The sequence below is a fragment of the Sceloporus undulatus genome, chromosome 5 (assembly GCF_019175285.1).
Source record: "Sceloporus undulatus isolate JIND9_A2432 ecotype Alabama chromosome 5, SceUnd_v1.1, whole genome shotgun sequence".
NCBI lineage: Eukaryota > Metazoa > Chordata > Lepidosauria > Squamata > Phrynosomatidae > Sceloporus > Sceloporus undulatus.
This window is the reverse complement of record NC_056526.1, coordinates 110,782,629-110,793,778: the sequence shown is the minus strand read 5'-3', so window position 1 is coordinate 110,793,778 and position 11,150 is coordinate 110,782,629. Positions and strand designations below refer to the sequence as shown.

The following is an 11,150-nucleotide window of genomic DNA, read 5'->3' as shown; positions in this document are numbered from 1 at the left end:
GAATGTGGGGATGTCCCCAAGACACTTGGCCATCCAGTCACATAAAAACAGCATAGCACCACAGTGAGGAACATGATGCACCTGCTCCAGCATCAGGCTAGAGTAGGGGTGATCCCTGGAAGGTGCTTTCTGGTCCTCACCATTTCTGGCAAACAGGAGCATGGAGGGAAGGTTGGTTGTGGCAGTGTGCAGGTTGTTCTTCCACTACCCTGACCTAAAAGTGGTCTACTAGCAAAACCAGTTACTGAACAAGGGCCGAGAGGTTGTGCATTATTTCATTATAAAAGTATTGAGGCCTTTCTGAAGTTTGATGGCTTTCTAGACTTGTAAAAAAAGCATTGCTCAAATGTTACATGTAAACTTACAGGTTTTTCTCTTTTGGTATTGGCAGACAATCATGCTTTGTATCAAACTGAAACATTTCAAATACATTAATGGTTCATTTTCATCAATAGAGGAATGTGACCTAATCTGCTGGTAGTCAAATAGACAACACTGCCAAAGCACTCTTTAAAGCACGGCACACTTCCCTGGCCAGTCAATAAGCCCTTTGCTATATTAGTATTAATGCATTCCAAGATGAAATTTACTAGACCATGGTGTGCTTTTTTCTGTTTCTTTATTTGTAAAATATTTTGGTATTTTACTTCTCAATTGAGTGCAGAAATTCTTTAAAAGAAAAATACTGGCGGTTTTGCTTGCAACTAGTTACAACTATATTAAAATAAGCAATTTCTTTCCTTGCTCATTCCCGTCTTCATCGATCCAGTGTTCTTTCCTGACTGGTATTTGCCAACAATGGTTTCAATCCAATATCCCATCAGTGTACTGTAAATATGCTCTTGCAGAGATACTCTATACCAGCCCTACATAACCCCCGGGCAAAATGATAACACATGTCAATGACTGGGTCAGTCTGCAAACACATTGTTGATGTGTGTACAACAGTGCTTCTGTTGCACAGTGGAAAATAATTCATGACTTGTACATGCAGGACATATCTGTACTATTGTATGAGGTTTTAGAGCATCAGCATGAAAAAGATGGAGAGCAGGTTATACAAGGCTATTCCAAAAATGGTTTCGTAGCAGGTACTGAAATCTTTGGCAGCACAGAAATCACAATATTCTGGCCTGTTTCTAAAATGACAGCATTTTTCTCTTCCCCACTCTCCATTCTTTTCTGTGATTAAATGTGTCTTTCATGGTAACAGTTGCATTATATTTAACCAGTATTTTAAGTTTTGAGTTCAAATTATATGTTAGAATAGTTTTACACACTGAAGAATAAGATTATTTATGCAACAAATGGTTTGAATTTACTGTTTCCTCTCACTGGTGTCTTCTTAAAATCCAGTTAATTGCCTTCTGCTCTTGGCTGAGCTGTGTGAGACACATGGTAGACCTGCAGTTAACCAAGAGTGCAGGATTCCCCCAACCCACCCACACTATTGACTGAATAGAGATCTACCATGGAGAGGTTGATGGTTCTGTAATGTCATCTTCAGTTGCCTTATGCAAAAAGTGCTTTGACTTGAAGCTGGTGTCAGGCGCCAGTGCATCTGGGTAAGGCAAATGAGAGGCAGTGAGGTGATTTTCAGAATGGCATTGATGCGTTTGAACGGCTGAGGTCAAGGGGATTCACACTAGAGTTCCAGGCTTGGCTTTCTCCTGTCCATACCACTGAACATCAGCTAGTTCTGGATAGATGGGAGAATCCAGGTAACAGCTGTCATTGTAGCTCCTAGAGAGAGATGAGGTGCAAGGGCAAATTAACATGTTTGGCCAAGACAGGAAAATTGCAGTCACACAAGAGGGTCAACGGTCAGGCCTGAGAGGATGGATTGAAGCATATTCTCTCCCATTGCTTTCATGTAATGTTGTGCGAACCTTCTTTCATTATGGCTGTAATTTGGTGTCTGCCCAGATCAATAATGTTAGAGGATACTGATGCTAGTCTGCACAATTTATAGTCTTTTTTTTTATTGTTCAGCAAGTTATCTAGAGTAGCTACAGAATTTATAGTGCTTCATCAGAAAAATGATGCCCAGTACTGTGTGAGGGCAAAACCCCTTGCTGACTGTGAAATTTAGTATTTTTATCCTTTTCATCCCAAATGTGCCTACCAACTTGTGAAAATGACATTTTATTTCTTCTTTGTTTGAATTTCATCTTAAATCTCTCCTGATGTAGAGATTTTTAGATATAGGCAGCCCTTCTTGCCTTAAAAATATTTTTGGGCTTCTCTAAATACATCCTCTAAATTAAATTTTAAAAATAGGAATTTAATATTTATTTATTTATTTATTTAGCGCTGCAGATTTGCACAGCGTTGTACATAAAAACAGTAAATATATAAGAGTAATCTAACAATCTAACTTGTTCTCTTTAAATTCCTTAACATCTTTAGACTGAAGCACATGATAGACAAACCTGCCCAAGGTGAATCTAAATAGAAGCAAAACTTTTTTCCTTAGGTTAATGGAATACTGCATGTGCTGAGGCAAGTGACAGCTGATAGAGGCTGGGCACATTATTGAAGGTACACGAAACATGGGGAGGAGACTTTGTCTTATTGCTCATACTTCAAGCTCATTTCCCTTGGGCAGGGCCAACAAAGCAATTTAATCACCGCAGGAGGAGGTTACAATCTTTATTCTTTCCCCAACTAAGTTGCAGAGGCACAGAACTGTTCAAAATTTAGGTGACGGAAAGAGCAGGGTGGATGGAGGCAACAGTTGTATTTAGGAAAGAAAGGCATGCCTAGAATAAGTAAAAGAGGAGTAGGAATACAAAGATTATGATATGTATAGTGACACACATGCAGACTGAAAAGTGCACAAACGGTGTTCTACTTTGTTCTACTATTATGGGATTGGGAGGTAAGAGTCCAAAAGTGATCTCAAGTGCAAATTAGGTTACTACTTACTCATTTGTCCCACTCCTGTAGTTTGCATAGCAGCCTGATGGCCTGACATGTAATGAATGAATGTGTTCTCACCATATTTCTATGCCAGAGAAGACTTTCACATAATAAAATTTCCAGGTTTCAGGCTACTGAGACTTGTACAGGAGCAAAACATGAAAGTTGTCCACTTTAGGCTAACCTGATTAGTGATGGCAATCCTTCCTCTATGACCTATCACTGCAAGTAGTATATTGGGAAGGTGAAGAATCTGATTTGCACAGGATCCTAAGTGCCCCACCTTTTGGGTTTTTTTCTGAGTGGGTGCAGCCCTCCCAGGTCTCTTAATGACTTCCACAGTTGCCTATGCCTGCTTTACAGAGAGCCATTTTCTTGTTAGGTTGAGGAAAACTCATTAACTTGGATCCTATTTTCAATTCTTTGTTAACCCAGCTATAGTATGCTTCCAGAAGCACCCAGTTGTACCTTGTCTTGATAAATTTAAGGGGTAATATTTAGATGCTATTAATTTAAAGAGATCATCATAACTTGCTGCTTGCTTATGGCAGATAATGTTCCCAAAATATTGGGCAAATTCTGCCAACCACCAGAATACAAACTAACTTGAAACTTCTGATTCAACAAAGTATCAGTCCATAACATGACTGCTGCAGCCCCTGATTCTGTGCAGGCAATTTGTTTCACTAAAATGGGAAGAGAGATCTCTGTACCATGAGGCTGATGCCAAGATAGGTTCTCTTTCCTTTGTAGTTTTGGCAGTGGAAAGGAAGAAAACATGAGCAGCAGCAGATCCAGTAAGTACTGTACATCAAGATAGAAAAGCATGGGCGGTGAACTAGATGCAGGTAAACTACTTTAGGGAACTGAAACCTGAGTGGAGGTAATCTGAAACCCTGCTGTCATATCCCCTAGTGAGTTATCTAAGAAATTTTCAAATCAGTTCTCTCTTTTAGAGATCTGGTCTAAGTTTTAGGCTGATTGCCTCTTTGCATATGGTCTTTATATGTAAGCAACATTTTAAACTGGATGGATGACCCTTGTCCTTTCTTTCAACTCTAGGATTCTATGGCCCCATACAGACAGGCCAAAATAAAGCTGCTTCGGGTCACCTTAGGACTGATCGTGGCTTTGGTGCTGCTTCTGGACTCTTAGGATGCATGCATCATTTAAACAGCATACCTCCAAAGTGACCCGAAGCAGCTTTATTTTGGCCTGTCTGTATGGGGCCTATGATTCTAAATCTAGTAATCAAACTGTCTTGCACTCAATTTCCATTATTTTCTAACATGAGTCAAAAGCAGTTCCACTACAACCTGATTTACAAAACAAAGACAATAACAAAGCATAATGGTGGGTCAGAGGGATGGGGTGTGGGTTTCAAAATTCAAAACATCCCCTCACTATACCTCTATTCATCAGTACTTTGTTGAGTTGGAGACTGAGACTCATCCATAGTGGGTGAGTTGTCTGTTGCATCTCTGAACAGAGGAGAGCCAAAAACAGAGAGGAAAAGAAAAGGAAAGAGGAAATGTTAAAGAAGAACAGTGACACAAACCATTTGTTAAGAGCTTATTAATCCAGGCAGAAATAGATTGGCGAATCACCTCGGAACACAAAAAGAAGTTAGTGACATAAGGAAGTATGTCAAAGTAGAATTTTGATGCTTTGATTTGTGTGTGAAGGCTCAGAAAAGGGGTGTGGAGTAAGGAAGCAAAAAGCCATTTCTTCAGTGGGCAAGGTAGGACAGTTCCCAGGGAGACAGAAAGCACTTGCCTGTTCAAGCAGACAATTGGTACTGTGTTCTTAATGTATCCAGTCATGCAAATAACTGCCTGACTGATCTTTTTAAAAAAGCAGTAACACTTAAACACTGTTCAAAGTACTTCACATGCACTCTCAGTAATCCTCACAACAGCCTTGTTGATATTATTATCTCTTAACTGTAGATGGCACACTGAAGTTGAGTCACTGTATCTTGGCACCTAAGATGTTTTTGGCAAAGGCAGTGCTTGAAAAATAGCTGTGTAATTCATACTAGCTTGTAAAGTGATGATTGTGGCTCCTTAAACTGAAAAAATTTGGTTGAGCAGGGGTTTGCATCTCTGTTATTCTGGTCACTGGATCTTACCCATGGGTTTGTTCTTGAGAAATAGGAAAGGCTCTGTTCTGTCCAGTGGGAAATTAGCAGCTGGCCTATCTCTCTATCACACAGCAGATCTGTTTGCATGCAGAGGTCAAGAAGCAGTTCACAGTTAAGTGGCTAAAGTCTTGTCATTCATTTTAAGACATTTTGGAATTCCACTGTGCTTCGATGGGGTATGAACCCCTCCAAATTCACACATACTGGCTTTGCAAAAATGACACTTGTGGATGCAAGTCAGATCACAGCAATGTGAACTGCAGCATTCCTTTTTGGGGGGCATCCCTCCCTCACCACTCTCCTTCTTTGCAATTAAATCAAGACAGCTCCAATAGTTGCAAACCTAAATAGTTTATACATTCAGTGCATAAAAGGCAACATGGAGGGACATTGTTTTAATAGGTGGCATAGAAGGATGAATGATAAATATGCAAATAAATTTGGAAACATCATTTCTGGAAAAAATTAAATCCTACTCATGTTGTTGTCGTTGCCCCCCGTCCCCCAATCCTTCTGAATACTTACCCTGTCTGCCAGGCTAGGATGTGATGTGGGCTGCTTGGTGGAGTAGCTGCTAGCTCACTAGATGGGGTAGAACTCCTCTGGCTGTGAGGTAAGGCAGCTGGAAAGCAATTGAGAGATCAAATCAGGGACTGGAATACAACCTGTGTTGCTTGGTTTGTGCAGTTGGAACACATGTAATACACCAGTCATTCATCTTTTTTGGTACAATCTCCCAATTCTTTGGGTAGCACAGCTGTAAATGCCAGTCTCCCCCCTCCTCCACCTTTTGTTACACATATATTCAGTCAGTATGGAAGCTAACAATCCCTCCTAACTTTTCTGTTAACACTATGAGAATGCAAGGACTAGCAACACACCATCCCTCCCACTCCTTCAACTTCACGCAGATAGCATTTTATTTTGGGCTCAAAATTGTCACATGAATAATTTGTGCTTAAATCTGAAACTGCTACTGAAATACACCAGCTATATTGCTGCTACCATCATTGTAACACACACCCATGTGGCTCTAACCCCTCATTGCCATCTGGAAAATAGGAACACTGCCAGTCTCCTTAGTAATAAATATGTTACCTGGGGCTTTCCACCTAACAGGTTTTTCCCCCAAACCAATGCCTTCTGGGCAAATACATGATTCAATTCCATTCCTTTCCAACTAACAATAGAACATACATAACAATATTTTACTTCTGAAATTCCTTAAAACTTTATAAAGTATGTCTTCAACAGCAAAATGAACATTCATGTGATGTTGCACTCACATGAATGTTAATTTTACTTTTAGTAAGACCTTTAAGAAGAATCTGCTTTTGTCACGATAAAACTACTCCATTTGCTGCTTTCTGAAAGCTTTAGTGGTGGCAGGAGTCCATCTTTTGGGAGCTCATCCAAAGAAAGGTGACATCAGAAGAACCATCTCATTGTAACTTAGAACCATTATTGATTTGTCTCCAGTTTTAACTAATTGTGCTTAACACTGATATAGTACCATAGCAAACAGTCAAAGCACTTCAGATAATTATCTAGTTTCATAAAATCCTAGAGTTGGAACAGACATCAAGGGCCATCCATATCCAACCCCCTGCCATACAGGAACACACAATCAAAGCACTCCCTACAGATGGTCATCTGCCTCTGTTTAAAAACCTGTATAACACAGTTCCATTTTGTTAGGACTGGGAGAGCTAAAAGAAAATGTATGACTTGTTCAAGACCACTTAGTGAATTCATGGCAAAGGCAACATCTGACATTGGCCATGACAATATACAAACTTTAGAAGGTTCCTGTGTACCTCCATATCTGTTTATATGAACCCAGTTTTTGGTACCATATTCCCTGTGACTCATTCTGCTTCATGAACCAAGCAGATAAAGCAGACACATGGCTGTCTTGATTCCCTACTTCCAGCAAAATCAGAGCAGTGAATTATGTAGAGATACAGCCTTGTGTGGATTAGTGGCTGTGCTTACCCATTGACCTACCAGCACACCCCAAGAATTACTCCTGTGAATGCAACATGGGGACAATGCAGTGCACACTCACCTGATGTTGCTTTACACATCTGAGGCATCCTTGTTACCCTGCTGTGAGCCACAAAGGTGCTTTGAGAGGAGGTGCTGTATTGGGAGCTACTATCCGAGGAAGTGGAGCTTGTGTGCGACAAGCGGCTGTGGTCTTTGTGGGAGGCTGTGGACCGATGGTACCACAGCCTCAGTTCATCAGACACGACTGTCCTTCCTGACCCCTTCTCATGACCCTCTCTGCCCAGAGATGGAGTCCGTATGATCTGAGAACGGGAGGGAGTCAATCTTATAGAGTCCACTTCATCCCCATGCCAGTTCTCTTTAAACATTCCCCCTGCTGTGTACGAGTTGGATGTTTTAAATTGTGCTTTTACACTATAGTGTCCCTCTTGGTCATTCTCCAGGCTGCGCACCACCACGGGTGTGGAACTGCCTTCAATGTACAGTGGGTACTCTTTGATCCTGTATTGGGAGGAAGGCTGGCTCTGGCTATGCAGATAGACGCCGTGGTGGGTGGTCCCGTTCCTGGCAGCCAGGTTGGGCATGCTCCCTGAATTAGAGGAGACAAGATTCCCCGCCGACTTGTGCCTCTGCCTCTGGCGCTCTCGAGCTTTGGAAGGAGAATCCTCAGCCAGCGTAGAATAGTTTGCATTCATCTGGGCAGGGTAGTAGTGTTCAGAGCTGGAATGGCTGGTGCAGGAGGAACAGTCATCCATGGGGTCTGAGCCGTTACTGCTACGAGTCCTGGGGGTGTAGAAATCAGGGCTCCCTGTCTCATTTTCTGACCCAAGGAGCTTTCCTTGGGACTCTAAGCTGGAGCTTCTGTGTCTAAAGTGCTGAGCTAAACTATGCAATCTGGTAGGACTGATGTCTACTGACCTGCAAGCACAGAGGAGGGGAAAAAAGGAGGAGAAGAGTTAAGCCTATAGCCACCTCACAAATGGTAGTGTACTGCCTCTAGAACAGTGATGTGGTTGGATTATAACTTCCAGCACCTCCCCCATTAGAGATGGTTTACTACTAATGGCAGTTGCCATCTTACAACCTCTGGATGGCCAAATGGTCCTAGCTACTATGAAGTCTCCCATTCACTCAAAGATATAGTTGTCTTAGTCTGTAGAATCAATATGTAGAGAGATCTTATAGCACATTTGAGACCAACTGAAAGAAAGAAGTTAGCAGCATGAGCTTTTGTAGACTTAAGTCTGCTTCCTCAGACTTCTTTCCACTTCACCAAATGCATCTGAGGAAGTAGGTCTACATCTGAGGAAGTAGGTCTACAAAAGCTCATGCTGCCAACTTCTTCCTTTCAGTTAGTCTCAAAAGTGCTACAAGAACCCCATTCATTCAGTTACGCAGAATTTTCTTATGCTCAGCTACTCTGTTGCTAACATCAGTCTTCAACCACAATTGTTTATGGTTATATGATGAGGTAATAAATGTTTGCTTTTTTGCCTTATCCAAAATATTAAAAACAACAATTTTCACCTTTTTTGCTGGGGAAAGTAAGTGATTTTGCAATGAGAATAAAGTCTGTGTTCCTTAATTTACAATAAAGAAATAAAACAGATTGGGCAGTTCGGGAAGGTGAAAAACAATAATTGAATAGAAGAACAAATTAAGAGGATGGGGGGCAAGGGATAATATTTCATTGAGATCTGCCTGTCCACACCAAATGAAGTACTTGATGCACTTCAAAGTGTTACAATAGATTTTTTTTTAATTTCTGTATTCTGTTTGTATTCCTGCTCCACACTTTTACCAGTAAACTGAGGGAAAGACTTATGGTTTCTCCCACACATTTTACTTATACGCTCAAGATTTTATTTATAAGCTATCAGGATGTGACACAAGTCTCTGATAAACCCTCCATTCAGATGAGACTCCAGGAAAATTGTACAAGTCACAGAAAGTTCTACAAGTCCTTTAGCCAGCATCTTTTTCAAACATAGCTTGTTTCTGTGACCAAATGTAACAGCAACATGTGAAAATAACAGTGATTAATTTCCTTTGACTCCTTGGTCACTTGGTCAATTTAGATACAAGTAGTGGGAAATCAAGACTTCACACTTAAAATGGGAGACAAATGGGTGAAACCTTGGAGTGAAAGGACTTACCTAGTGGAATGCACATAATGCGGACTGCGTACCCGTAGATCTGGTGTTGATGGCATGCTGGACTGGGAGTTCCAGTGGGGAAGATTCCTAATGGGACTGTTCTGTAGAGAGCTGCTCCCTCCAGCTTCTGCACAACTCCCTGTGCTGGGGAACCGCTTATGACTGCTGTGAACAAAAGGGAATGTGGTACTCAGAGAGCAATTCTTTTACACCTGAAACTTTTATTTCCATGTTATTTGTTGCATATGCATTTTGATCCCTGAGGAACTCCTCAGTGTGCTGAAACAGTACTTAGTATTTACCCTATGGATATCATCCCAGCAGGCCTTACATCAATCATATATATGCAATGCCACTGGTACTATAATTCTCACAGCTGGAGGACTGAGACTGATAGCAAAGTGATTGTGCTGGGAGTGAATATAAGTGGTAGCTCAGACAATGAGCTGTGAGTTCATGGCTTAAGTACAATTCAAACATGAATTTCCACCTGGCAGCTCATTCTCTCAGCTACCACTGTTTAACAGCTCTGCACATTCACTTTGCTTCTGCCCTTTGCATTTATAACAAAGCCTTTAACTAACTTGCAAGCACTACCAAATTTGCCCTCCTTTCGCCCACAACCCCCAAAATGGATGGAGAGAAAAAGTGTGCTTCCAATTGCCATTTATATGTTTACATTTTTAAATATATATTCTGTGATTGCTATCTGATGTTACCTAGACAGCTATAAATATAATTAAGGTGGCCCAGTGGCATTTGCTAAAGTAACTATATCGGCATATAGATTTTCTCAAACATTTTCATTACAGCCAAACCTAATTGGCATTATAATTTTTAAACGGTAATTTAATTTGGCTGCTTCTTTGAAAGTGTTGCAGAAACTTCAGTCTGTGGCATACTATAATTGCAGGCACCATTGGGACTACAGCCAGTATCTGACCATACATCCATGGAACTGGCAGACCGAAATCTGGTTTTACTTTTTAAAATGGACACCATGACAGTGTTGTCTTTTCCTGGCTTACCTGGAATGGCTGTGTGAAGAGCGCTTCTTGACCTTCTCATAGGGTTCATCCAAGGATGACTCACTCCACATCTTGGGCTTGATAGGGGACTTGTCATAGTCATTCCTGTGATAGTGCATCTGTCTGAGTCCCTCCAGAGACTGGGGAGGGGGTGGTCTATTATGTAAGGGTGGGCGAGGAGGGAGTCCTTTGTGAGGTGACTGTAAAGGGGATATTGTGCTGGTAACCTGAGAGTCTTCTAAAAATGGAACAAAGGGGAAAATATAAAACACAATTTTTATGTATTTATTGACAATATACAGTTATTTTTATTATTATAATATTTATTTGTCTCCAGCTCTTTTCCCAGGACTGGGACCCTTTGTATCCGTGGATTTTTTATTCAAGCATCCGTGGCCTGAAAATAGAGTCAGGCCAACTCATAGGCGGGCTTGCCTTCTGCGGCGTTGAACTTACGCAGAAGGCAAGCCCCATTAGTAATAATGAGGCACACCCCTGCGCCGTGCACCCCACGCGCTGCCATGTGCACACACATAATTATTTCCTATGGGGCTTGAGCATACGCTTTTTTCCCCATACACAGGAGAGTCTGGAATGGATCCCTCGCGTATAGAGAAAGCAGACTATTAAAAAAAAAATTCCAAAAAGCAAACCTTGATTTTGCCATTTCATATAAAGGACTCCACTTTACTGTCCATTGTATTTAAAGGGACTTGAACATCCATGGATTTTGGTATCCATAAGAGTTCCTGAAACCAAACTCTAGCAGATACCAAGGGCCTGCAGTATTACCACCAAGTATATGGCAAATCCATTTCTAAGAGGTTTACAGGTGCTGAGCTGAGGAAGGGAAGAAGGCAAAGGTGGATAAGGGGGGGGGGGGGGGGGGGT

General features: G+C 41.3%; 1 protein-coding gene across 9 annotated transcripts in view; it reads right to left on the bottom strand.

Annotated features, from left to right (window-relative positions):
• Positions 1–602: 602 nt before the first annotated feature.
• Positions 603–11,150, bottom strand: part of FRMD4A (FERM domain containing 4A) — a 490,170-nt gene continuing 479,622 nt past the window's right edge. For 6 of the 9 annotated variants that reach the window (XM_042468233.1, XM_042468234.1, XM_042468231.1 and 3 more), the window contains 5 exons: positions 10,260–10,497; positions 9,232–9,396; positions 7,134–7,993; positions 5,591–5,687; positions 603–1,743 (listed from right to left, as the gene is read on the bottom strand). In XM_042468233.1, coding sequence (XP_042324167.1) covers positions 1,641–1,743; positions 5,591–5,687; positions 7,134–7,993; positions 9,232–9,396; positions 10,260–10,497 — 1,463 coding nt within the window. In that variant the 3' untranslated portion in view covers positions 603–1,640. Of the gene's footprint in view, positions 4,404–5,590; positions 5,688–7,133; positions 7,994–9,231; positions 9,397–10,259; positions 10,498–11,150 lie in introns of all 9 variants that reach the window. The other 3 variants (XM_042468232.1, XM_042468228.1, XM_042468229.1) reach the window with 2 other exon arrangements.